The following is a 27,605-nucleotide window of genomic DNA, read 5'->3' on the forward strand; positions in this document are numbered from 1 at the left end:
ATGGGAGCACCACTGCTCCTCTTAGCCCTGACCCTATTCCCAGTTGCAGCTGCAGCAAGCCTGGAACCGTGAGACTCTCTCCTTTTGATTTTGGGGGGCTTGGGGGAAGGGCCTGTTGTTGAAGGGTGGTGCTGAGGGGCTGCACTCTTTGGCCCCCCAGGGGGGGATGGTGGGGATCCCAGGGGGGCTGAGCAGAAGCAGCTCCTGCAGAGTCCCGGGCATCGAGCACTGCGGCGCTGGCTTGTGCAGGAGCTGCACTGCGCACACCACAAAGCCACAGAGGCCACAGGAGTTGTGCCTCTGTTCCTGCTGTGCTGCTGGGGTGAAGTCTGCTGTCAGGATGGAAGCCCAATGCCTCAGCCACTGAATGTTTGGCTTCTTTGGCTTCCTCACACAGCCTTGCTCTGTGTACTTGCAACTGGAGTGTCGTGGACTGGGCAGCTGTGTCCTGGCTGGTGGCAGGGTGGTGACACTAAGAAACTGGGAGTTCTTTATACTGGGCATATTCCTCCTTTCTCGTTTGAAAAGGAGTTTAAAAGCACTACACTTCCTTCAACGCAGTCCTCCAGACATTTCTCACCCTTGCTCTACCTCTTCATGATAGCAGCAGAGATGGATTCTGGCCTGGCCACCTCAGCCTCTGACTTGTTTTTGAACCTGTACTGCTCTCTTCTAGTCACTACATGGTGGTGTTCCCTGCTGTCATTCAGCAGTCCCAGGAGGAGAAGCTCTACATTCACTTCAGCTCCCTAACTGAGGCTGTCCACCTGGCTGTCACCTTGCAGACAAAAACCCAGAATCACACACTGGTGGAGCAGGATGTGGAGAAGCCAGGCACTTTTCAGAGCATCACCTTCCAGGTGAGTGCAGATGTGGCTACTGATTTGACAGGGGATGCTTTCACGTTCACACAAGAGCACGGCACTTCTCTGGGTGCAGTGTCCTTTTCTTGCCATAGCTTCCAAGCAGGCTAAGTATATTTCCCTACCAGTGCTAGGCAAAATACAACAGTGTCCTGGAGTCTAAGATAGTAGGGCATCTTTTCCATGTATAAAAAGATTTTTATAGAAAAGAACAGATTTCTTTTGATCTGTATCAGCACATTTCATCCTACTTAAAGCATGGTGCTAAACATTTATTTTCAGTTTAATCAGTGTTTTGTCCCTAAAAGTGCTTGTATATCACAGCAAAAGTCAATGAATTGCAAATTCATTCTTTTCATCCTTGTCTCCTCAGGAGCCTGCCCCTTCAGCTCCAAGAGGACCATTGTGCTCTAAAGCTGCACCTACATTGCCAGATGTAGCTGCAGCCTGCACAGACATTGAGCTTTAATTTAGCTGTGATGGCACTGAACCCACAATGAACTGAATTTCACCAAGGATATTTCTGGAATGGCTTGAGTTCCTGTTATTGCTAACTGCTGTAGTTAGCTTATCTTGACACACTGACTACAAAACCTTCAGCTACGTTTCTGGAGAGCCATGGAAATGTGTGTGGTGCTGAGGCTCTACAAACTGCCCCTGTCTTCCTCAGCACTGCACAAAGTCACTGTGCCTGTGCCCTGATTGCCCTGCAGACTCTGCAGAATTCAAGGAGGGGCTGTAGTCACTTTTGGGTTTTACATCAACATGACAATGATTAACTAAGGGTTTGGTGCCAGCCCTTAGGAGAGAGCGAGTCCTGGTTCTGGAAAGCCTTGGAAGTCTGCTGTTGGCAAAAAAAAAAAAAAACCCACCAAAACAAATCTTCCTCCTGCTGAGCTCAGTCTTTCTGATGCTGAGATATCCTGTGTTTGCCTCATCAGTATCCCATCTCTCATTACTTTGGATCTGACTTTCCTATGGTTTACTTAGTTCCATAAAACTCTCACATTTATGTTAAGTGGGAGAAGGACATGTTGGTCAGTTCACTACTAAGTTCATGAACAAGGCAGCGACTGCTTCTCCCTCACAAGTGGGTTGCAGAGTCATACAGAAGAATTTGGACTCTGAAGTTTGGGGATTTTTTAACAGTTGGATGATGTCTTATATCTGTGATAAGATGCAAAGTTTCTGATTAAATTTTTCCATTTCCTTCTGTCAATCAACCTAGGTGCCAGATTTCATGTTAATTCCTGAGGAAACAGATGATTCTGTGACACAGGTAGGACATGTCTCTTGACTGCCTCTCCTCTTGCAAATTAGAGAGCTTCAGCCTCTCCTGTGCCTGAGCCATGTTAATGTTGGAGATGCAGGGTGGGAGAGATCGTAAAGAGGAAAAATAAATGTCCAGAGGGAAAACATGACAAGCAGAAAGGCAAAGAAAAGGGAATGAAGAAGCTGGACAACAAAAAGAAGACTGACTGGGGAAAGGAGAGACTTAAATCACAATAGATGAAAGGAGGAGAGGGATATTGGAGATTTTGGAAGGACAAGTGCCTCTGGTTCTCTTTCAAGCTCTTTGTAGTCTGACATAATTTGTTTTTTTCTAACCTGACAGTCAGAGGAGGTGGCTTTTCTGCATGTCCTGATCCACAGTGGAGACAATGTGCTTCTTGAGGGTGACAAAAAAGTTCTGGTCAAGCCCCAGAAAAATATAATTCTGATAGACACAGACAAGGGCTTATACAAACCTGGAGAAACAGGTAAGGCAAGAAGGCAGCATATGGAAATGGGGAGGGAAGGGTCAAGATAGCAGCCACAGCTGGAAGGAAGATTTCACCAAGTGCAGCGAGCTAAGGCTGTTGGAGATGGAAGGAAGCAGATCTCTACCATCCAGTGTTTTTAGGAGCAGTTTGAGCCAGGATGTTCCCCTCCAAGGTGTGCTACACCACATTTCCAGCCTGCTGCTCCTGGGTGTTGTTTTGGTGCCATATCACTAATGAGACCTAAAGGGAAAGCCAGGGCTCTCCAGGGCACTGGACAGCCTTGAAGACTGTTGTTCATATTTGAGTAAAACCTAGAGTGTCAGTTCCAAGCTGTAGAATTACAGAGTCTCCACAGTTTCCACAGTATGAATGGACTGCAGCCAGACCCCTCTATAGACAAGCCCACTGTTTACCCCAGCTTTGTAATCTCTCTAGGTAAAGGCAGTGGGGTTCTGCAGCACACAGCTGTGTGTAAGTCTCCCAGACAAAGCCCTCTGGGTGGGAGGTGCTGGGGAGGGCTGTTTGGGAAAAGACCTGAGCATCTCTGAGGTAAAGAGAGAGACATGAATACTGGAGCATGGAAAAGGAGAAGCAGGTTTGTGGAAGGACACGTTGCAGCCAGAATGCTTCACTATGTTTTTCTTTGTTTCTACAGTGAAATTTAGAATTGTGAACCTTGATGAGAACCTTAAGGTCATTAAAAAGGAGGTGAGTGTGCCTTTCTAGAAGGAGGAGTTTCAGCATGAGACACCTTGAGAGGGTCATGAAAGAGATACCTCCCTTCATGCCTGTTAAACCATAAGAATAAATTAGCTTAGGGGGAAGCCACTCATTCACTGGTCCCTTGGAGAAAGATGGGTGTAAGCTGGCACAGAGGGAGGAGGAGATGTACTGTGGGGTCTGGATGGAGCAGGAATTTCTGCTCAGGGACCCATGTCAGGAAGAGTTCTTTATACTGGTTCACATGGATGCTGTTTTACAAAACTGAGATTGTGTTTCTCTTGTTTTTACAGTATTCCCAGATATGGCTGCAGGTGAGTGACAAAGTGACCAAAGGGATATATCTGTCTCTGTGATCTTTCACTCCCAGAGTTGTGCCACAAATGTAACTTCATGAAGTTATGGTTATAGTTCAGGTGAAGGCTTTTTTATGTGGTCAGCTTCTATGTGGTCAGCACAGCTGCTTCTCCTTCCCATGGTGTTATGATGCCACTTCCCAGTAGCTTTACTGTTCTTGGCAGCCTCTGTAATTCCTAAGTTTAGTAAAATAATACTGGAGGGAAGCAAAGGTATCTCTCCTGGAGATCTGGAGTCCTCTCTGCTGGGTCAAGTTTAAGCCCTTGTAGTGCCTTTTTGTGCATGAGTGTGGCTGGACCTGCCAGGTACGTGTGCTCCCAGTGTGACTTGTGGCTCTGTGTGTCCTTTCCCTAACAGGATCCTGAATACAACCGTATTGCTGAGTGGCTGAATGTAAAGTCAAATCATGGCATTGTGGATCTGTCCTTTCCCCTGGCGTCTGAAGCATCCCTTGGGAAGTATACCATCTCAGTCCAGCAGCACATGGCTCAAAAAACCTTCAGTGTTGAGGAATATGGTGAGACTCCAGCATCAGAGGGGGGAGAAAAGCAGTGTGGGTAGCTGGAGGAGAGAGCAGGGTGATGCAGCTGTGTCCATCCCACCTTTTGCCTTGGGAGAACAGCAGAATGGACACAAGGATGGATGTGTCTGTGTGCACACCCCACGTGGGGCTGGGGGTTCTGCAGCTGCACAGGGTACAAAGGAGAGGCCGTGGGCTGACATCTCACTCCACTGGCATCTGGGCCCTGTAATGAGCACCTTTTGCTGCTCATTGTCACTCTTTTCTGGGCTAGGTTTGTCATCCACTCCAGTCAGCTGCTGTAATGGGTAGTGGAATCACACCTTGGTCCCATTAATTGGCGTTGGTAAAGACCAAACCTTGTGCCATTTAAGTGTGTAAGCTTGCCTGAGCTGGAGTAGAAAACAGTCCCGTGTGCAATTGCAGCAGCAAGTACAGCGGGGTGTGGCTGGAGGGAGTTAACTCGACTGCAGCATGGTGATGAAGAACTGGGGATGTCACTGTCTTTCCCTCATCTGAACTGCAGCTATAATTTCTCTCAGTGTCCATTCTCATCCATACCATCCATTGGTTTTTTCCTCCATCCTTATCTTACTCTCTTCCATACAGTGCTGAAAAAGTTTGAGGTGAAAATTGAGCACCCTCCACATATTACTACATCAGATGAGGAATTTCAGGTGGTTGTCTGTGGCAAGTGAGTACATGATACCATTGTGATCTCTGCCTTTTGACTCCACTGTCACCTCCAGATTGCTCATGAAAAAGAAGTGGTCTTCCACTTGCCAGTATGATCTTTTTGCATTACCCTGTGTCTTGGGGAGACAGATCACACTCTGGAACGGGCTCCTTCTCACACCTGCTCACTTCCTGTGAGGCTGAAGGACACTAAAGATGCTGGGTATAGTGGGTGGAGAGGGATGCAAAATGATTTTAAAGGATGAGCTAAAGTTCCTGAGCAAACAAGGCACAAAACAAAGCTCTCTGGGCTCCTCTTCCCCTGATGAGGATAGGAGGTGTCCTGTATCAGTATTTCTGCTGGCAGTCAGCAGATTGTCTTTCAGTAAATGTTTTTCTCTTTTGACATAGGTATACTTATGGGAAGCCTGTTCAAGGCAAAGCAGAAATTATTGTTATGACTCACTCCCAGGACATGGAAGACAGTTCTACAAGTTCTGCGATTCAGAAGCAAAGCAGCTGGGTAGGTGAACAAATAGGAGATCAGAAAGTGTCTGGAAATGTGTTTCTGCCCCCTTAACCTGCCACAATGCACCTCAGATGGGCACCAAGCTGTTCAGTCTGGACATGATCAGACCGCTGATTCCTCTCCCCGTAACCCTGCCGCTTGAATTACTGCTCTAGCTGCGCGTTCCTGACTCCCTGCTCTGGGAGAAGGTGTAAGCCATGGGAAGCAGGGGTGCCTGGGACCTTTTCCAAGGGTCTGTATCACAGTGTGTGCTGTCAGATCACCCCATCTCGCGGGGCTATTCACATCACTGGCCTATTCAGCCCTGTGACCGCGCCCACCAATAAGCAGGCTATCAGAGCATCACATGGACTGTGGATCCATGCCCTGTTTCTTGCTCTACCCCTGCACAATGAGTCATCTAAAGCTTGCTAGTGTCTGGTCTGAAATTATGTCCATTGCTGGTTACATTTTCTCCTCATCTGTGTCCATTATTTTTTGTGGTTATGCTTCGCATTTGTTTTTTTCCCACGGGTTTCAGATGCAGCTCTTTTGGCCTGAGAGCCACAGGAAAATATTTTTAAATGTCAGACCAGCCAGCAATGAGCCAGATTATAAAAATCTAGCTGGATCTCTGCATCTTTTAAAAATGCACTCCAGCTGGAATGCTGTGCAGTCTTAGCTGTGCAAAACATCAGCTGAATGCCAGCTCCACATGGCATGTATGAGGCCCTGAAAGGTTCTGAGGAGCCCTTCACAGGCATGGCAGAAACACTGGCTATACCCAGGCTCTGCCTCAATGATTGGCAAAGCTCTTGCTATCTGTACCTGGCAGGATGCCTGTGTTTAATATGGCCATGTCACAGGAATGGTCGTGTCTGGAAAGCCACACTGTCAGGCTTTATTCATCAGGGCCATAGCATTTCAGGGAGACCTTTAGCTCACATAATGAAATTCATGCTCTCTCAGCTACAGAATTTGGGCTGAATCCAGTCTCCTGAGATTCTCTGTGACATATTTAACCCTTATGTGATTTGCCTTAAGTACTTTTTTTTTTTTGCCACTTTTTTTTTTTTGATTGTTTTATTCAAGCATACTGATTTTCTTTTCTGCCTAAGGTATCCATGATGGGTTTCTGGAGTTAGGATTTGGGAGCTTTCCTCTGTTCAAAAAATATCTGGAAATACTTTTTTAGGGTTGCCTGGCATCTCTGAAACAATTTGTCTTCCTCAACACCACACTCTTTCTCTCTGTTCTCCTCTCTGTGCAGACAAATAAGGATGGCTGCGCTACTTTCACAATAAAGACAGAAGCTCTGGAAATTAAGGAAGCTGACAGCTACGTAATTGCAGAAGGAAAAATGGTGGAAAATGGAACAGGTACTGGATAATATGTGGACATTTTTGGTTTTGGTCTTTATGTGGCAACATTTTTGGTTTTGGTCTTTATGTGGCAGTGGAATTCCTTTTGAAAAAGTAACTTTAAGGTTCCCAAATCTACTATCATAGCAGTAGTCTCTATTCTAGAACCTCTTCCATTTGTTTTCACCAGATTTCCCAATCCTCTCCACCGTTCACCTTCCTTCACATGGGTGAAGGGGTGTAACTTCTTAGTGATTGCCTGGACACCAGGGTGGTCCTCAGTCAGTTGCAAAGTGCTGGACTGTTTATAACTAAACTGTCATTTAGTTTCCCTTTATCTGCAAAAAGCACAAACAAACATGTAAATAAATACTTATAGGCTATGATATATCATATCATGAAGCAGGAAGATAGAAAGCTTCATGGAATCATATCCTAGAAGAATGTATTTTCTCTCCTAAATTTAGAGCTTGTAGATGTTGTAGGTAGTACTGAAGTACCCTTTTTACTTCTGCTTCCCTAAGAGCACTGCTTTGGATTTAACAGATTTTTCATCTCCCCACCCAGGAGCCCATTCTGTGGAAACAGCTGTAATCCCTGTTGCAACAGTAATGAAAGCTGTAGAGTTTATCAACCTCCATCCATTCTACAAACGAGGGATACCATACACAGGGAAGGTAACATTCATGGATCCCTTCTCTGCTCAGCATGCATCACAGATAAAACCTTTTTTAGGAAGAAAGGAACAGTCTCCAGGAAAGTTCAATGCTGCTCTGCTGGCACCCAGAAACTAGGAGTGAAGCCTCCTGTAGAAGAAATTTTTTTTCCCCATCCTAACATAGTATATTTCCTGGACTGGAATTCTGGGGCCAGCTGCAGTTTCTGGAGGCTTCCCCAGGAGCATCTCCTGAAATTAATCTGTGCATATGGGATGGGGGGGGGGTGTCAGCAGGCACATAGCATTCCCTTTGGATGAAAGCTCACGGTAACTTGGCAGAAATCTCTAAAGCCTTGAATATCAGTTCATTTCTGACTGGCATTTCTGCCAGTCAGAAGCCATTCATTCATCAGTCATTTCTGACTCAGGTTCCCTGGGTGATGACTGCTCTCCTGGGGCTAGAAACACTTTCACCTGGGCCAGTACTGACCCCAGCATGGAGGGCAAGGAACAGCAAAAGTTAAATTGTTGGGGACAAAATCTCTTTCTGATCATCAAAGATCCTGCAGCATTGTCCAAGAAACATCTCAGGGTCTGAGGAATTCACCTTTTTCCTCAGTAGAGGTGCCTCATTTACCTGTATTACTATTTTGTTCCAGTCCTGAACAGCTTCAAATTGCTGGTTTCTCGTATTTATTGGACTTTTATTTGGATCCTTCCAACTGAAAGCTAGAAGGGCTGAGGGAACTCAGTGATAGAAGCAATTAATATTAAGCACTGGCAGTGCACAACAGGGTATTAACTTCCCCCCCTTCCCCACAGATGTTCTGCCACAGTGCGGGGTCTCCCCTCAGAAATGAAACAGTCCATCTAATAGTTGATGTCGATAATGAGGAGACACAGCTGTCACTCCTCACAGATGAGAAGGGGGAAGCTCACTTTACACTGGATACCACCAGTTGGAATAGCACAATGGTTTCTCTGAGGGTGAGTATCAGCCACTGAAAATCTTTTGTCTGGTGTGAGGTGTGTCCCATAAAGAGATAAAAGAGGAAAAATGAGATTGTGGTCAAATCTACTAGGCTTAGATTTTTGCTAAAACTTTGTAAGAGGAAATATGGTAAGAGACTTTAAAATGATGTTTCAACAAATTATTTTAGGCATACAGATGTGCAGTCTGCCATCAGCTCAGGTGATAACAGAGTTTCAGCAGGTGTACAAGTTCCCTTGCATCACTTGATACTAATTGTATAGCCACCCTGTGTTTTTGTGCTCGGAAGGGTACCCACCGCTCTCCAAGTGATGACAGCTCATTTTCTGGTGAAACTGAAGGAGAGGACCTCTACTGGCTGAAACCTTTCTACTCTGAGAGTGGCAGCTTCCTGGAGATCAAGGCCAAGGAGGATGTGATGTCCTGTGATCAAGAGCAGGAAGTGCAGGTGGATTATATCCTTTCCCAGAATAAACTCAGCTCTGAGGAAGACCACATTGATTTCTACTACTTGGTGAGCACAGAAGATAGCTGATTCTCAGGGCAAAGTTATGCTTACTGGCATTTTACCCTTTTCTCACAGCACAGAGACACTCAAAGGAAAGGTAAAGCTACTCCTAGACAGTCAGCTTGTGACTTCTGTTCTGCCCAAACCTCCACCTGCTTTCCAGTTCCTGAGCCTGCTCCTAGCCCCCAGCTGCATTGCTTTGTTATCCATGTCTTGACTTAAGCTTTGGGTGATAGATGCCTGCCATTTGCCCTACTTTCTCTTATGTCCACATGGATGGCAGTGGCTGGCTGGCAGTCTCTGCCCAGAAGGTGAGCTCTGGATGTCTATCTGTGTCTGGGGCAATCTGTCTGAGAACTAAGAGGCAATCTCTGGGGCAGCTGATATTCCTCCACCTGTATCTTTGCAGGGAAAATCTTGAGAGGCCCTTGCACAGGGCCTTGATGCACACCAGAGGTATGCAATAGAGTTTTGATGAAGTCCACTTTCAAGAAAGTGAGTCAAAGCAAGGGTGCGACTAAAGCTCAGCCGAGAAGTTTTGACTGTCTTGGTTACTGAACTGGACTCACTCGTACAGGCAAAAAGTACTGGGTCCTAGTAATGCAAAGATCAGAGTTCTCTGGGTCTTAAGAGCATAGCTTCATGGCCCATAGCGTCAGAAATAGCTCTGGCTTTGCAAGCAGCCCCTCCTTCTCATGGCCGAACCAACAGCCCTCCAGTCCTACCCAGCTATACCATCAGCATCTCTGCTGCAGAACTCTGGAAATCGTATCCTGCCAGAGGAACTTCTGGGGAAATGTTTGTCAGATGCATTCTCTCTTCCTGTGTTCTTTTCACACTCTCCTCATGCTCTTGGAATTCAGACCTTGAATAGTGCTTCTCTTTTTCTTCAGGTGATAGCAAAAGGCAAGATCCTTTTCAGCAGAGAGAAGAAGGTGCCAATTACCCAGCATGAGAGTGAGTAAAAACATGAGAAGTGTCTCATAACACACTCCAGAAAACTGACCACTCTCCAGTGACTCTGTCTGCAGGTGTTATTCTTATCCACAGGTGGGAAATATTGAACTGAGTCATTAGTGGTGATCCTTCTCCTAAGACCAACACAGTCTCCTCTCAATTCAGTGTCTTTCTAGGGAACTGTCCTCCTCCTGTCTTGTCTAATTGATCTAAGATCCAATCTTATGACTTTGCTGCTAACTTGTACCTTTGGAGAAGACATGAATTAAATAAATGGCTGGTATGCTTAGTTTATTGTTAATTTGTGACATTATCTGTGCGGGGTGATCTTATCAGCAAGGTAAAAATTATTAAGTCCCTCTTTTGATTCTTAATTTGTGTCCCACTCCAATGAGTTGATTTGTTTGGATGTTGTCCCTCTCTTCCTCACTGCTGTCTAGTGCAGATCTGCAGGGCTCCTTCTCATTGACTCTGCCTGTTGGCAATGACTTCCTGCCTCACATCAAGCTTCTGGTGTATGCGGTCTTCTCGGATGGAGAGGTGGTGGCTGATGTGGAGCAGTTTGAAGTAGAAAAGTGCTTTAGCCATAAGGTGAGCAGAAATCACACAAGGAGTGTGATAGCATCGCTGATGTGCTCTGATCTGCTGTAATTCCTGGTCCTGTTTTATCCTCATCCAAATGGTGTAAGCTGGATATATGCAAAAGCAGATGCCCAAGTATTTTGGGTGGGAAACAAGACAGGTAATCTCCTTCTCCCTTAATTCCTAGTCCTGCTCTCCACAACACCAACTGGCAAGCTTTGCTCAAGGAGTAAACCAGGTTCCCCTTGAACTCTTTTTTTCCCCCCATTCCCAAGTTAGTGACTTGGGAACACACTGTCCCTCATACGCTCCCTAACACGGAAGAGAAACCTGTCTGTTCAGCCCCATGTGGTAGTTCTGGATCAGAGGTGGTGGATGTGTGGTGGTAGAGGAATTCTGGCTAGGGCTGTGTGCACTGCAGCCCCTTTGACCTTCCCAATGGATTTCCAGGATGGCCTGATTCAGCACGTCATCCCCCTTCCCTACCTTATTCAAATCTTTCCTCTGCAACCCAGACCTTTAAGAGTCAGAGGGTCCCACTCTCCAAGGCTAAACCCCCAGACCTTGTCTTCTTTTGCAGGTGGCGTTGGAATTCTCACATCAGGAGGAGGTCCCAGGCTCACAAGTCAGACTGAACCTCAAGGCTGCCCCAGGGTCCTTGTGCTCTGTGCGAGCTGTCGACAAGAGCCTCCTCCTGAGGAGGAACCAGACGCTAACAGCAGACAGCGTGAGTGCAGCCTGCCCTGTCCCAGCCCCAGCGTCTGCCTGCCTTCTGCCTCCATGCATGGGTGGCAGGAAGCCCATGGGACATGCCAGGACAGCTGCAGTGTTAGGTGGCTGCCCTGCCATGCCCCTTCCTTGGCCTCTCCTGAGCAGCTATGGGGTGATCGTGTTTCTCATCCTCAGCTCTGTGCTGTGAGCCTCTCCCTGAAGGGTGATGGATGCTACCTGACACTGCAGGGGCAGGCAGGGAGATGATGGCGCTTTCTGCTTGGAGGGAGAGTGTTTAGCAGCCTCCCTCACATTCACATTTCAGCCCTACCATCTTCCACCAAACTCTGAGGTTAAGCCTTTAAAATGGAATTTTGTCCTGGCAGGGTCCTCCTATCCCTCTGCCCCAACCACTGCTGAGTCAAAACCATGTGACAGATCAGAGTTTTGGAGCAGCTCTTTAGAAAACAGTAGCTAGACAAGAGCATCCAGAGCACACAGTGGCTGGTGAAAAGTGGTTAGTATTTTGTCAGCACTCAGGTGGATTCTGAGAATCAGAAGGGTTGGAGGCACCTACCTTAAAGCAGCTGTGTGTTTCAGAGGAATTAATTTAAAACTTGGAGTAAAAATACTTCAAAACCTGAAAATCCTAACATAAGTCCACAATGTGTACCAGAGATAAAACAGGCACATGCCTCATGCAAAGTAGTAAGTTAAATTATAGCAGTACAGCATGTTACAAAGAAGCCTCACCAAATCCAGGAGGATGCACTACACCAGTTGATAGGGCCCACAGTGTGATCTGGTTGTCCATTTCATAGGGATGCTGTCCTAGTGCAGAGCACTTGCATCATGTGCTAACAGGTATTTAAAGTAATAATCTTTAAATATGTAGATCAGATGTGCCAATGCCTTGTGTTTAAACTGAAGCATTTTTATCCTAATTTTGCACCCTAGTGTTGAAAGGCTTGAACTGTCTTGCAGCCTAAAAGCTGCTTGTCTACATCCACTGCTTGGAACGATGTCCTTTAGTATATATTATCCTATATATGTCCTTTATATTATGTCCTTTGGTGTAAGCTGGGTCAGTGCCAGCTTCCTCAACTGCAAAGCTCTTCAGTGTGGAATAGAGGGCTACAACCCTAAAGTCTGACCCATACACGTGGTTGTTGGCCAGCTCTGTTTGAAGACCCGTGTTTTTCCATTGCAGTTGTATGAGGCATTCTTCAAGGACAGCTTCATGGTTGGAGGACGAGGCTTGCCTTACCGCCTGGAAGACTTTGAGGCATACCCTTGCCTGCCCCAGCAGCCCAGACCCCACAAAAAGACTAGGATGGGTGCACCGTGGTACCAAAGTCAGGCTGATGTCTATAACCTGTTTAAGGTGAGTGCCTACACCTCCTCTAAACTTTCCCTGAGCTAGTGAGTTCCAATATGCTGTCCTGAATGCCTACAAGAAGTCACCTGTTCCTTGTTGTCCAGTGTAGCCACACTCATTTGGGGACTATGGGGAAAGCTGAGTAAGCACAGTGCAAACCACCTGATAAGAAAAAGATAGGGTAAAAATGAACAAATTTACTTCAGGCTCCCATAACTAGGAAGGGGGAGTGGCAAGAATACAGCAGTTATACCTGAGCACCTCACCATATTCTGACCAATCACCACTTGGTTATTATTGTATTTACAAACTGCTTTACTCTGTGTTTCATTGAGCATCTCCTTGCTTATCCTCAAGCAGTTTAAATAAAAGGAAGCCTTTCACAGTTTGGCTTTATAGCTAACTGTCAAGACAAACAATGAAATAAACTGATATGCTAACAAGCATGATAGCCAGAAAAGTGTTAACATGTCTGCTAACTGAAATGCAAGAAGTGCTGAGTGCTGCTTCTGGCAGAATGCTCTTTAATGAAATATATGCAAAATATATGAGTTGAAACACCTCAAAATAGGAGAAGAGGGTAACAACACACTGAGGACAACCCAAAATGTAGTCTGAATTGCATGTGTTTCTTAATTTGACAGAACTCTACCACACAAATACAGACCCTGATTCCTGTGTTATTGTGCTGTCTCCTGGATGATTATTCTTTAGACTGTGTGTCATTGCTAGGGTTGGGCATATGAAGTGCACATCTAGTTGAAATCTACTTGTATGAGAAGAAATAGTTGGTCCCAGTATTCCCAGTATTCCTGGTTTCCATTCCTCATGCACTGGTCAGAGCCTGAGCCACAGGGTTATGCATATAAAGAAGCAGCATTTAAAAGTGTTTCACCACTGGCCACCAGCCCCCATTGGATACCCATGATCACAAGATAATTTCAACATTCCTTGTTCCCTTTTATTTATCAGTGATTTACTATCTGTACTATTTTCCCAGAAACTGCGCATGAAAATATTTACCAACACTAGAATCAAGAAACCTGTTTCCTGCGCTCTTCCAGAGTTTCATAAAAAGATATATCTAAGAAAACACTTTCTTCTTGGTAAGGAACAGACATGTCCAACTTCTTGAGTGAAAGGTCTTCCCTGTCCCAGTTCTGGCCAGCCTGCAGCTGAGAGAACTGAGCCCCATCCTGCTGTGTTTCTTGTTTGTGTACAAGAGCAACAAAGCTCGTGTCCATTTCAATGAACCTGATTTACAAATCACAGGTAGAAACTCAAATCTCCATGCTTCCTTGGTGTCCCTGTGTTCACTGTTTTTCATACAGAATGTGGTGCGCTCTCTGCCAGCACTTTCACAGATTATTTAAAGGAGTGTGACTCCATTTTGTGGAGCGTGCTGTCTCCTGCTGGATCCAGACCAAATCTGGATCCGTCAGACTGAGCCTTGGGCTAAACTCTATCCAGCTCTGTCTCCCTAAAGCTGTGTTGCCCAAATATACCCACACTGTGTCAGATTCTCATTGAAACACCAGCCCTGTCCACTCACAAAACATTTGTGGTTTGTGTTAGATTGCCTGTGAATGAAGAGCCAGTTTCACCTGTAGCTATATATGCTGTTTTCTGAGGTATCACTTGCTCTCTACCAGGCAGCCAAGCTACCCAAGCTGATTCTAAACCTCACTCTCATGACAAGGAGAAGCCAAAACCACGAACGCTTTTCCCAGAGACCTGGATTTGGGATTTGGTGTCTGTCGGGTAGGTAACAGCCTCTGCCTTCCTTCCCCAGAGACACTCCTGGAGTATTCTGGCTGCTTCTAAGCATGTCCTCCTCGTCTGCTTCCTGCTGCAGGGGTGATGGACAAGCGTCTCTCCAAGTTGCTGTACCTGACACCATCACAGAGTGGAATGCCAACACCTTCTGTGTTGCCGATGCTGGCTTTGGTTTCTCGCCCCTGACATCTCTTAGGGTCTTCCAGCCGTTCTTTGTGGATGTATCACTGCCATACTCCGTGATCCAAGGAGAGACTTTCAAGCTAAAAGCCACTGTCTTCAACTACCTCAAGGACTCTATCCAGGTGAGTTCCTCCAAGTGGGTTTCCCCAGTTACATGGCCTCTGTCAGAACAAGATCTTGAGCCCAAAGACAAGCTCTGAGCTCCTCAGGAGCCCTTGGTGCTGGTATCTGGGCCATAAAGCACAACCTCGCACTTTATGACCCAGGGTATTTACTGCTTGGTGCAGTGCCTGTTGCTAACACTAACCCAATGTGTGCCGGTACGTCCAACCACGCTCAGGTCCACACCATCCTCCTGGAGACCCCAGAACTAGAGGTGGATGCCTGTCCAAGCTGCCAGTTCACCAGCTGCCTCTCTGCCAACGAAGCAAAAACCTTCGTGTGGAACGTGACGGCGACCAGGCTGGGTGAGGCTGGGCAGAGGGATGCGTGGCAGCTCGTGGGAGGAGGGGTGGAATTTGCCCACGTCTGCATGTCTGGATCTAATGCTTGTACACACAGCTATCTACTGGAAGTGCTCAGCAACGTGTCCCTGTGCTCCCTGCAGGCAGAGTGAACGTCACCGTGAGCAGCGAGGCAGTAGTGTCACACAGTCTGTGTGGTAACAGGATTGCTGTGACACGTTTGCAAGGAGGGAGAGACACAGTGATAAAATCTCTGCTTGTGAAGGTTGGTCACATCTCAGGGTGGAGAACCCCTGGTGACAGGGCTTGTCCCCTGGGACAGTCAGCAAATTGCTAAGAGGAGGTTTAGCCCCTTCTTGGACGTCAGACAAACCTGCTAAGGCAGGGTGACTTCCTTTCCTGTCCTCCCTATCTGAGTTACTCTTTCTCCTTCTGCAGCCAGGAGGTGTCCTACAAGAAAAGACCCAAAATGCCTTTCTCTGTCCTGCAGGTAGGGGACAAAAATTCCTGACTGTCTTTGATCATGAGACCAGGATGGAAGGGACATGGTTACTGTAAATACCCAGAGGTGGGGGGGAATTAATCAGAGAGCAAGCACTGGTAGCACCATCCTGCCTGGGAGAGCAACCACTATAATTTGTCCTTATCCATCTTTTACTTGGCAAAATTTCCTATATTGAGGCATTTGTTTGCAAGTCTTGGCTCCTGTGACTAGATGTCACATTATGCTTCACCTGGGTCTCCTTGGATGTTTCACTTGTATGAATGGCTTCTTCCATGGGATAAATGTCTGGGTTCTGCCTTCCTCAGATAACAGCATCTCGGAAGAGTTCTCCCTGACTCTGCCTGCAGAAGTGCTGGAGGGATCTGCCCGAGTCACATTCTCTGTGATTGGTGAGAAAGGCTTTTCCTGCTCTTGGGTCTGTGGTGAAAAAAAACTTGCACAAAGCTTTGGCCTTATTGATGTATTGACCCAGCTCCTAATGAGATCATTTGTAAGGGGTGTGATGGTGGCCTCAGAAATGTTGATCAAGTAATCTTTTCCAATATTTAAGTGAACCAAAACTATCCCTGCCTATTTCCAGCAACTTTGTCTCCGTAATTCCTTGATACTCACTTAGGAATGATAGCTCCCTTTACCTTTCTTCAGACCCCCTCAAGCTTCCTTTCCTCCGCCCTGAACCATGATGGCTTTCCTTTCTGTGCTGGCCTAATGTAGGAAGGGTCACCAGAAATCTCAGTCATGTCTGTTCAGGCAGGGACTGGCTCTTTTCTAGGATCCCAGTAGAGCCCAGGGAAGGCAGCAGTCCTTTTCCTTCACACTGCTCAGTGGCTGTGCTTTTCCTTTCTCATGTCTCTCCTCTCAAATGTAAGGGGACATCATGGGTCCAGCACTCCAAAATTTAGACCAGCTGCTAAGCATGCCCTTTGGCTGTGGTGAACAGAACATGGTCCAGTTTGCACCCAACATCTTCATTCTCCAGTACCTGAACAAGACTAAACAACTGAACCCAGAAATTAAGGATAAAGCACTGAAATTTCTGACAACAGGTAAGCATTGTCCTTCTTCCTTCTGCTGCAAAATGAAGCTGCTAGAAATCAAGAGTGTGGGGCATAGATCTGGTGGGGAGCTGAAGGGCAGGAGTGGGAGCAGCTGCCAGAGCTGTGACAAAGGAAGGTACCACACAGAAAAGGGAAATGTCTCATGGAAAGAAAAGTTTCTGAAGAAAGCACAGCTAGTCTCTGCTGGTAATTGAGTTACTAAGTCCTCTTTTTTGAGAAAGGTGTAGGTAATTAGTGATTTCATCATTACGTGATGCCTGTTGGTTCCCTTATCGGTCCAAGGCTGACAGAAGCACCTTGTGAAAAGAAGCATCAGCTGCTATTACATGGAATAGAGTAGCCTTTGGGAGTAAATAGGAGTTCAGTAGCTTAATGTTGCCCTGTGTTTTAGAAAACATATTTTGGGGTCATGTCAATTTTCTCCAGTATAATGTGAATTTAATATAGTGCCAGTGTTCGTGTCTCATGTTGTAATGTGCCTCATATTTCAGCCTGCCAGTCTCCTTGTCTGGACAGGATTTGACTCCTTTTCTTTCCCCCTAATTCTCTGGTCCTGCAAGCACGTACTGAGAATATGGACATGTATTTGGGAGAGAGGGGTCTACCCAAGAGGATGGTGGTGGCAGAGAGGAAAGACAAAGGGTAAACACTAAGGCTGTGAGGAGGGTGGAGGTAGAGCAAACATATGCAGACAGCATTCTGCCCTCACAGCTCAAAGGCATGGCCTTGTTGCTTCCTGTACATCCCATAAAAAAGTGCTTTGTTGAGTCCAAACAGAGCTAGAAGTGCTGAAAAGCAATTAGTGTTTCATTTGTGTCCCCTCTAGGAAAAGCCTTCCTCCTCACTCCTACCACTCTTTTTGTTCACAGCAAAGCCCCTGAGGGCTCCCTGGCACATGGGGAGCCATGAGGTGGCTGAGCATGTCACCCTTGTGCCAAACAGCAGGGCAGGAACCCACAGCACTGCCTCCAAACAGCTCCAGCGATGCACAGCAGCCTCCTGGCCACTTTGGCAGCGCTGTGCAGCTGCTTCTTGTCACGCTGGTGCCGTGGGGTGCAGGGGGAGTTGGGGCTGGTGTCCTTGTCTCAGCACCTCTGAGTGTAAGACTGGTGAAGCCTCTTGCTGTGGAGCCATCTTCCCGTGGCTAGGATACAGTCTGAGGTGCTGCAGGTGCTCACAACCAGTCCCGTTGTCACAGGCTACCAGCGCCAGCTGCTCTACAAACACGACGATGGCTCCTACAGCGCCTTTGGGAAAGGCGATGAGCAGGGCAACACGTGGTGAGTGACCATTGTCCCCCTGCACCCGTCCTCCCTGCCGGTCCATCTCTGGCTGTGACATGGGATTCCTTGTGCTCCGCTCACAGGCTGACAGCCTTTGTAGCCAGGTCCTTTGGGCAGGCCAGCTCCCACATTTACATCGACCAGGACCACGTGCGCAGCGCTCTGCGCTGGCTGCAGCAGCACCAGCTGCCCAGTGGCTGCTTCCAGAGCGTGGGGAAGCTCTTCAACAATGACCTGAAGGTATGGCTGCCAGACATGGCAGTGGGAGCAGGAGGAACTCATGGTGAGGCACAGGGTTGCTTCCTCAGCCTCTTCCACTGTGAGCAGTAGCACAAAGCAATGTCCCCATGGCCTGGCACAGCTAAGGCATCTTCCCAGGGCTTAATGAAAAACGTGCCCTAAACCAGCAGTCATTTCCTCTGTGTGAGGCTTTAGGCTCTGCTAGGCTCTCCTAATTTTCACTCTAGCCAAAAGAAAACACAGCTAATCGTGCCAAGGCACTTCAAGAGCACGGGGAAATGAGAAATATTTTTATATTTTAGTGCTTGTCTAGAATACCGTGGCTGGATTCTCCCTCTTCTCATACCTTACAGTGCACAACAATCCATGTGTTCTAATACAGGATTGTCTGAAGACACAGTTGTCCCTCCACTGCCCCAAAAATATGATAACAAGCTCCTCCTGGAGCTTGGCATGCCCCAAATGATCCCTGCAGTGTAGCTGGAAATGCACCAAACTCTTGGTGAACATGTCCCAGAGCTTAGGTACTGAGCAGTGTGTGTGCAGGATGGCAATACTTGGGTTCATTGCCTTTGTAAAGGTACAAATAATCCACACAGCTCAGATTACAAAATTGTCCACATTAAATACAAGGGAAATTTCTGAAAGAAAACAGGCTGCTACATTCACAAAGCAAAGGGTTACACATTTCTCCCTAAAATTTGGATGCAGTACAAAATAAAACCAGAAACTCTGTAGACTGTTCATCCTTGTCTGTCATTAATTTCCCACCTTGAGCTTTCTATCTGAACAGAACTTTTTGGAACAGGTTTTGCACCTCCACCTGCCTCACATTTACAAAGTTTCTTCTAGTCAGTGTGAATGACACTTCTCAGCATCTTAGCCCAATTTCCCCCTCTCATTTTAGATGTAGTTTTGTCTCATATCTGAGGATGTAAGCAGAACTTCCCCGAGAATGAATGTCCTCTGAGATGAAAAGCAGCTCCTGAAAGCCTGTTAAACACATATGAACCTGCAGTTTCTCAAAGTCAGATGACTTATATGTAAACTTACATAACTTCTTCTTTATGATGCAAATCCTGCATCATAAAAACTTCATTCAAGTGTAGAGTGGTAACATATTTAATGAAATAAATTGCTTTACTGTTTGGTTCATGCCTTTCTATGAGAAGGGATGTCTAGGCTGTTTGAACAGCGTGGCTGAGACTGCTCTCAACAGCAAACTTTCAGGATATTCAGCCAGTGAGCCTGGAGGGCTTTCCTGTCCAGGAATGCCCAGAAGCACATTGCTGTGCTCTCTCAGATGCAGTTTTTGGGGCTATGCAAGGACAGGCAAGCAGTGGTTGGGTTTGTCCTTTCCTGATGACTGTCTGTGTGCTTGCAGGGTGGTGTGGATGACACAATCTCATTAACAGCCTATATTGCTGCTGCACTGGTGGAGCTCCATCTGGACAGGAATGTAAGTCACGCCTGAACTCCTGCAGGGCTTGGGAGCATGCTCCACCATTCATTGCTCCCCTGGTTGGGGGCTTCAGGGGCTGCCCAGCTTGAGCTGGTGAAAGGTTCTGTCATTCCCACCTTGCTACACAATAACAGGAAAATTTTATCTTGGTGAGGAGTTCTTAATATAGATGGTCTGATTTGCAGCAAAGCAGAGCGCTTGCTTTTCCCAGCTCATCTCAAGGGAAACAATTGTGTCTGAAAATAACAGAGGGTTTGCAGGGAGAGGCAATGGTTTTCATTAAACTGATCAACAGGGCTAAAGGAGAAAAAAAAAGACTACTTTTCAGGTATGCACTGTACCCCCTCCCCCAAATAAAAGCAGTGATCTTCAAGACAAGTGTAGACTGTTCTAGAAAAAAGAACCGATATTCCAGGCTTAATGGTACAGTTCTAAAAACATCATACCTTCAGGATCAGACACCCACAGCATGTGACTCTGACAATTCTGAGCCAGCACGTTACCAGACACTTCCTACAGCTGGATTCTCCAGTGTATTAGCAATCCCCTATCCCTATGATAAGTCCAGTACACCTTTGCATTCAGCCCACAGTCAGTGATGCTTTGACCACTCCACCTCCACTTCACAGTCCTGGGAGAGGTGCTAGCACTAAAGTACATCAAGGATATGTCTGGGATTGATGTTCACAACAACCTGGTGTTTGGTCAGAGGAAATTCACTTGGTTTGGATTCCTTTTTCAGGACACCATGTTGGAAAATGCCTTACATTGCCTCAAGAAAGTAACACCTGATGAGACAAGCCTTTATGTCAAGGCTTTGATGGCTTATGTCTTCACACTGAGTAAGGACATGGAGATGAGAAAGCAGCTCCTGGATATGGTACAGAAGGAAACTGGTAGGTTGTTGCTTTGGGGTCCTAGAGATCATGGCTGTGTTCAAGGTGTGATGTCTGTAGCATTTAAATGCAGTATTCTGGGAGATTTAGCTATTCACATATAGGCTTTTGTGTCAGAAAATCATAATTTATTCAAGCTATGACAATCTCTAGTTTTCTCAGACCCAGGAAACAATTTCTAATCAAAAGCAGCAGAGGTTACCCATGCTTAATTTGTGCAGTTAAAATGCTTATTTGTGTCATGGTGCTCCTGTCATTCTTCAGCAATTCATGCATAGTACAAGAGATCTTGCAGAGCTAACTTGTTTCACCATGTCTGTTCAGCTGCTGCTGGTCAGAACATTTACTTTAAAAATTCAAACCTTTTGACTGCATCCCCATTGCTGCTGTGCTCAGCTCAGGGCCCTTGGGTGGATGGACCTTTACTGCTGTGCTGCTGAGCTTGGTTCTTCCTTTTGTCTCATTAGCTTGGGGGAAAAAATAGACTTCTGTCCTGAGTGAGGAGGCTGGGGTAGGTGTTCAAAGCACCTAAGCCTATGGTTAAATATTTGGTAATATTACCTAAGTTGGTTTAAGTGAGTTCTTCCCCACATTTGCTTGTCTGGCAGTGTGGTGAACTACATTGAAGGCTGAAAAATAACATATTAAAAAAACAAAGGGAGAGAGGATTTTTCAGCCTGACCAGCTACCAGTGCTGAGTGTTGCTCACTGCATAGCTACTCAGACTGCCAGCTGGAACAGGAAGGAGTAGAATCGCACACATTCGGTGTGGCACTTGTTCAGAGCTGCCTCTGTGAAAATACACATGGAAGAAGGCAAATACCTTCCATTGTGATAAACATAATGAAGATTCTCCATAGAGGACCTTAGCTAAATTCTGAAGTCTTGAGTCTGGTATTATGCAAACAAGTGATTTGGTGGTTGTTCTTTTAAAAGTGAAAGCTTGTTCTGAAAACTGACTTTGAATTTAAAAGCATTTCAGGTTTTCACACTTGTACCATTGCAGAAGATTCCTACAAAACTAAGCCTGGCACAATTAAGCTAAATTCTTAGCTGAATGTCTTTAGTCCCCTGCTACCACTGCAGCAAAATATTCAACTGGACTCAGATGTATTCAGTGCTTGTGAGCTTGAACCTGAAGTGGGAGCCCAGCTCTTGCTTAAATTGCCCTTCACTATGCACTGCACAGTGAGGTTGCCAGCAAAGTAATTTGGGTAGTCTTTCTCCTCCAGTAGCCTGACAGCAATTTGCCCTCAAAGACTGACCAGCTCTTGTACAATAGGCACAAGTGATTGGAAAATGAGTCCTAGAACTTTTCAGCACAGGGGGTCCCGTTATTCTATGCTAGGCAAATGCAGAAACAGCAAAAATGCTGAAGCTTGGAGACCTAACTTTGAATATACAGGGATCTACAGTTCTTCTCTTCCACATATTTCTTCCCTCATCAGCGCAGCTACTGACATCACAATCTGCTGATGAAAAGTCTTCTTCCATGATTGAGACAGTAGCCTACATTATCCTGGCTCATGTCTCCAAACCAGACTTGTCATTCAATGAAGCCTCAGTGAGCAAGCTTGTGCGCTGGCTCAGTGCACAAAGAAATGCCTTTGGAGGATTTGCTTCCACACAGGTAACAAACCAGGGAAAATCATGGGGGAAAGGGTTGTTGTGCCTGGAGTGATGGGCACATCTCTCATGTGCATGTCACTCCAGACCCATCCTTTGCAGACAAATATATATGAGCCCTGTTTGGGAAAGGGAGTGCCATGGGGAAGCTCTTCTCTGTGTAGTGTAATTGGGATTACCCAGGGTCTCTGGCACTGCTAAGCCCAGAGCTCACAAGCTGCCTGTTCCAGGTAACAGAAAGTATCCTGCTGCGTGTGGCACAGACCCTACCTATGCACTTAGTGGGATAGAGCCTGCCTGTGTCAGAGTGTGAATCAGGGCCATGAGGACTGTAGTTCTCTCTGCAGTCCCTGAACTGCTGTGCTGGGTCTTGTTCTGCATGGCCCCACAGCAAAGTGACTCTGACTCTCCCTCCAGGACACGGTGGTCAGCCTGCAGGCCCTGGCTCAATATGCAGCCCTGATTCCTCAGGAAATCAGAGATGTCAAGGTGGCAGTGAAAGGAAAGGGGGCTTCTCCACTGGAGTTCCATGTGCACAGGAACAACAAGTTGGTCCTGCATCAGGCATCTCTCCCTGCAGACACAGGGAGCTACACAGTGCAAGCAACGGGCAGTGGCTGTGTTTATGTCCAGGTGCGTACACACGAGGAACAGAGCTCTCAGGCTTTGCCTCTGACTACTGAAGGGAGTATGGCTTTAAGCAGCTACTATAGCCACAAGTTCTGAGTAGGATTTTGCCTTCTAGGCAGAATCATGCCAAACTTGAAGGTACTCAGGTGTACTTTGTTCACAGGGTTTCATGTAACCATCTCTGGAATCTCCTCAGAAATGTCTCAGCTTTGCTGTCCCATTCTACAAAGGCATGTCATTATTAAGATACCAGTAGATCTGAAGTCAGGAGTAATGAGACACAGAAGAGTACATGCTTAGATTTTGAATGTGTGTTGTTGATGTCACTGCTTCAGGAGCTGGACACTTCTGACAAAAATTATTTGGGTATTTATCACACGCAGAGATGAGGAGTGATGTGGTACCACAGTCTTCTTATTCCAGTACACCAGCACAACCGGTCCATCAGGAGGATACATCTTATTTTTCTGGCAGTTTTGACAGTTGTTCACTTGTGAGCCATTCATCCAGCAAAGAACTCAAGTCACTCCCTGTGAAAACCTTTTCTGCTGGGTCACTTCTGTTCAGATGATGCCCACAGAGAATCTTATGATGCTCACAGGGAATCTGCAAGCAGTGTCTAGTCAAGGGGACACACCAATTATTAATTGGTAATGCATGTAGGAGGTAACTAGAACCCTACTGCCTGGCTACACTTGCATGCAGTCAATGAGCATAGGACATCAGATGAGCATGTGCTGGGGAGGCAGTCAGTCACCAGGCAGGTGGAGGAAGATTGGCCTATGCTGCTCTTTGGATGACTGTGATCATCCTGCCTGCTTAGTTGTCTTCTTCCAATTTTTAGTTCTTCTTTCTTAAGGGATTGTAATTGTTCTACTAGTATTTCCCCCTTGACACCTAGAGCTACTGACTATTCGCATGTCAAGAGTTAACAGTTACACTTCTTTCTCTTTGTGGGGCAGTTTTAGCTAATGTGCTTCCTTGAACCTTAAGAGATATTTATTTTTTATGAGATTGAATGAGGTCTTGAATCACAAGTAGCTGAGTCTCCAAGTTTTGGGTTGCATTTGACAGGTGTATCTGATGCAATGTGCTAAACAGCACATCTATGAACAGAAAGTGCATCTGAGTCCAGCTGTGTTAGCCACTGGCTACCAATCCATTAAAGCTGGATGCAACAGGTAGTGCTTTACTCAGGGAAACTCTGGAGCACTTCACAGAGATGATTTCTCCCCCACCAGACTACTTTGTACTATAACATCCCACCACCAAAAACAGAAGAGGTCTTTCTCCTGGATGTGGAAACAGTACCAAGGGAATGTGATGGTGTGAGGAAAGAGTTTGACATCCATGTGTCTGTCAGGTATGAGATCCTCTTTCTTCAGTGGAAGGAAGTATCAACTCAATTGTATGACTAGAACCCCATGAAAACCTCCTGTCTGTGGAATCACAGACACAGGATGACTCTCCTCTTCTCCATAGATCCCAAGGAGATTGTTAACTAAGAAATAAGGCCTGGAGAAGCATGGCAGTGCACTGGTAGTGTCTTGCACAATCACAGCAACCATCTCAAGCAGCTCAGCAGTCCCCAGAGCCCTAGCAGCTGAGCTCCCACGTTGGCATGCTGGGCTGAACCAGCCCTGAGATGCATCACCCTGTAGTGTGAACCACTGCTGGAACTAGACAGCAGAAACTCCAGTCCCTATGCATATTTCACTTGCCTGCATCTGTCTAGAGTGAGAGTCTTGATCCATATTCTTCATGCCTTACGGTCCTTACTGAAAGAAAACAACAGCGACATTTCCACACTCAGCCTGTAACAGCAAAGGTCATATCTACCTTGGAGAGGGCAGCAGAAAGCCATATTTCCACATTAACCATAACACATTTGTTGCACAATCTTTGTCCATATTGAGTGAGTAGATGGGGACTATTTTTTGCCCCTTTGTCCCACCAGTCAGACATACTGCTGAGCTTTCATATCACTGTAGGGCAGGGCAAAAAGTGTCCGTTTGTATCTCCTAGAAATGCTGTGCTGCTTTCCATATCTAACCTTCTTCTCTCCTGACCCCCTTCAGATATGTAGGGGACCGTGGGACAAGTAACATGGCCCTGGTGGAGGTGGAGATGCTGTCAGGGTTCATTCCTGTTCAGAGCTCTGTGAAGGAGGTAAGTCTTTTCCTTCGACTTTCCTTGAGGATATTGAAATCTATTTTCCAGATGTAGCTCAGTCAGAAGCGTCCAAACATCTAAGAAGTGTTGGAGAATGGTAATTACAAGTGCAAATATAACAGGCTATTTCACAAAGCAATTTTCCACTTGCACAAGTGGTTGTGTAGTTTTCATGTTCATAGTGAGGATTCCCTACTCAGGAGGAGGTCAGAGAGAAGATGAAAAAGCACCTAGAATCACCTGTTAGAAAGAATCACCTGGCGTGCATTTGGTCCCTTTGCATTTACCAGTGCCATTTTTAGGGGTATTCCATAAAGTGGTGTTGAATCCCATAGTGTTGTTCAATTACATGCTTCAGTATTCCACACAACAGCTAGGAAGATCTGGCATAGCCTCGTACTAACTATTTTCCCTTTGCTACAAGTGAGGACAGTAGGAACATGGTCCAAGGACACTTGTACCAAAACTGAAAAATATTTTCTAAGGCTTGATGTGCTCCCAGCAATCTCAATGCCAAGGAAGGTAAACCTGAGTAGTCCCGAGTCCAGGCTAAGTGCTTTTGTCAACAGCGGTTCATTGACAAATTCCAAACCTGCTGTGAAACAGGGAAGGCCAATAAGCTGATGTTAACCAAGCTTATCTCTTGCCTTCCGATACAGCTGGAGAAGGTACCCCTTGTGAAAAAGATGGAGATAAAACCAGACAAAATCACAATCTACTTGGAGGAGGTAAGAGGCAGACCACAGGGAACTGCCCATTCAAGTAGCAGCAACTGAAGCACTTTGCATGGGGACTTTTGCAGATTAGAAATACAAATCTCTAGTCTGGTTAAGCAGGCTACACTTTTCACAGTAGAGGAAGAGGGTTGAAGAGCCTGGAAAGATAGCAAAAAGCCCCTCTGATGCAGAAGAAGTAAAGTTAGTATGTAGGTGATTTTGAGATGATCAGTGCTTTTCTGCTCACTTCTATTCTTCTCTCCAGCTGGGTGAGAGTTCTCTGAAGCTTAACATCTCAGTGGAACAAGATGTTGAAGTACAGAATCTGAAAGCTGCAACAGTGCACGTCTATGACTACTATAAACCAGGTGAGATTTCACTGACATCGGCGTAACTATTGTACCCCCCACTCAGACATAATTATGGCTGTGACCCTAATTCTCTTTAATTCCCTTATTCCAGTGCACCTCCTCCTACAACGTCAAACTTGGGTTTCCTCTGTACAAAACTTCAATATTCAAGTAGCTAGTTGCTTAGAAAATTCTTGAGACAAGGCTGCCTGGCACTAGGATTATGTTGTGGAGTGTTATGTGTTCCACTACTGTGATTGTTTTCTTCTAGCTTCAATGCAGAAGACTTCTCTGACATTTGCCATGAGTTGTCCAGCTTTTAAGCTCTCTTGAGAATACTTTGGCATTTATTGAAAATCAGCATTATGTAGTGCTACCCTGATCCACTAGAAGGCAGAATTTAGTTGTATGCATTTAATGTACAGTGTAATAATCCTACCGTCCATTGTGTCCTGGCAGAGGATAGAAGGAAGATAATTTGTTACCCTTTAAAGTTCTAAATTAATTATTAGCACAGAGAAGAGATACATTGATGATATTTTGAGTCTTTCCAATTATTCTGTGCTCAGTATGAGACAAAACAGCAGATGGAACATTAGGAATTATTTTTTTTTTAAAAATTGAGAACAAAATGGAAAAACTGCCACTGGAGATTTCAAAAGCAGCACCACGTGTCATATACTAAATTCCATATTTGTTCCCCCTTCCACCATGGCAAGAAAAGCACACTTTTTAATCCAGCTATTACAGAGCTAAATATTGACACCTAATATCCTCTCCCTCTGCTATTTCATCCTGTACAAGAATTTTTGTGCTTAGTGCATAAAATTTAAAGAGTGTTATCTGACATAAAAATACTAATTATCACTAAATAAGTCAGGCTATCAGGATGTGCTGTGGAAAGGTTTTTTATTTACAAAAAATGTCCTTGCGTTAGAAGGCATCACGGTGCACAAGGAGTTCTTTTACAGCTGTAAGGGATATATGTTGTGGGGACAGATTGCTGGCCTGACCCACTAGAGACATTTCTTTGTTCTTGCATTCACAGTCTGAGGAGTGAAAAATTAAGGCAGTGTGTTGGTTGTGCTACTGAGAAAGAAGTTTGGCACTACCCTGCCATGCAGTCCTGCAGCTCACCACCCTGTCCCTCTTGTTTCTACAGATGACCGCTCGGCAAGAGAATATGCCTTCCCCTGCAGTTCAGGTCAGTGCTAACAGGCTTCCAGCTGGGACAGGGCAGAGGGCTGTTGGTAAGCAGGCAAAGCATCCCACCTCTGCTCTGCATTTAATCCTGTCATATGATGTAGAGCCTTCTTGGACTGCAGGTTGAATTGGGATCTACTTACTGGTTGTGGGGGCAGTTTCTAGCCCAGGTATTAATCTCATTGTAGACTAAGGCTTGAGCATACACTGGAAAGTTAAAATGATCTCTTTTTATTTCATTTCCATGCAGTCCTCACAGCATCCCACATCTAAATACAACTGGAAATGCCTATCACATAAGATCTCTTAGTCCGCAGACACCTTCCTAAAAATTCATCAGGCACTTTGCGCTTTCTTTCCTCTTTCTACAGATGCCTCAAAGCAGGTTTCCTCCTAATATGTTCTGACTCTGCAACCCTGAATTTTCTGCCTGCATACGGAAAACTTCATTGCTCCAGCTCTCCTCTTCCCTGCTGTGTTGGAAACACC

At 45.9% G+C, this 27,605-nt stretch overlaps 1 protein-coding gene across 1 annotated transcript; it reads left to right on the plus strand.

The window, feature by feature from the left end:
* On the plus strand, positions 1-27,513 carry LOC311166588 (alpha-2-macroglobulin-like protein 1; the record flags this gene model as incomplete). Its single annotated transcript, XM_084226659.1, has 37 exons — positions 1-68; positions 677-860; positions 2,092-2,142; positions 2,479-2,623; positions 3,282-3,334; positions 3,640-3,660; positions 4,061-4,220; positions 4,833-4,917; positions 5,310-5,421; positions 6,677-6,785; positions 7,335-7,444; positions 8,248-8,412; positions 8,706-8,930; positions 9,818-9,881; positions 10,327-10,472; positions 11,044-11,190; positions 12,385-12,558; positions 13,553-13,658; positions 14,205-14,313; positions 14,408-14,633; positions 14,852-14,978; positions 15,119-15,240; positions 15,414-15,465; positions 15,786-15,869; positions 16,350-16,526; positions 17,737-17,818; positions 17,905-18,061; positions 19,446-19,520; positions 20,266-20,419; positions 21,868-22,049; positions 22,463-22,678; positions 23,917-24,038; positions 24,754-24,844; positions 25,507-25,575; positions 25,829-25,931; positions 27,076-27,117; positions 27,488-27,513. The coding sequence occupies 37 exons, from the start codon at positions 1-3 to the stop codon at positions 27,511-27,513; spliced, it is 4,341 nt and encodes a 1,446-aa protein (XP_084082785.1).
* Positions 27,514-27,605: the final 92 nt, after the last annotated feature.

This window comes from Fringilla coelebs, assembly GCF_963513975.1.
Source record: "Fringilla coelebs genome assembly, chromosome: 2".
Taxonomy (NCBI): domain Eukaryota; kingdom Metazoa; phylum Chordata; class Aves; order Passeriformes; family Fringillidae; genus Fringilla; species Fringilla coelebs.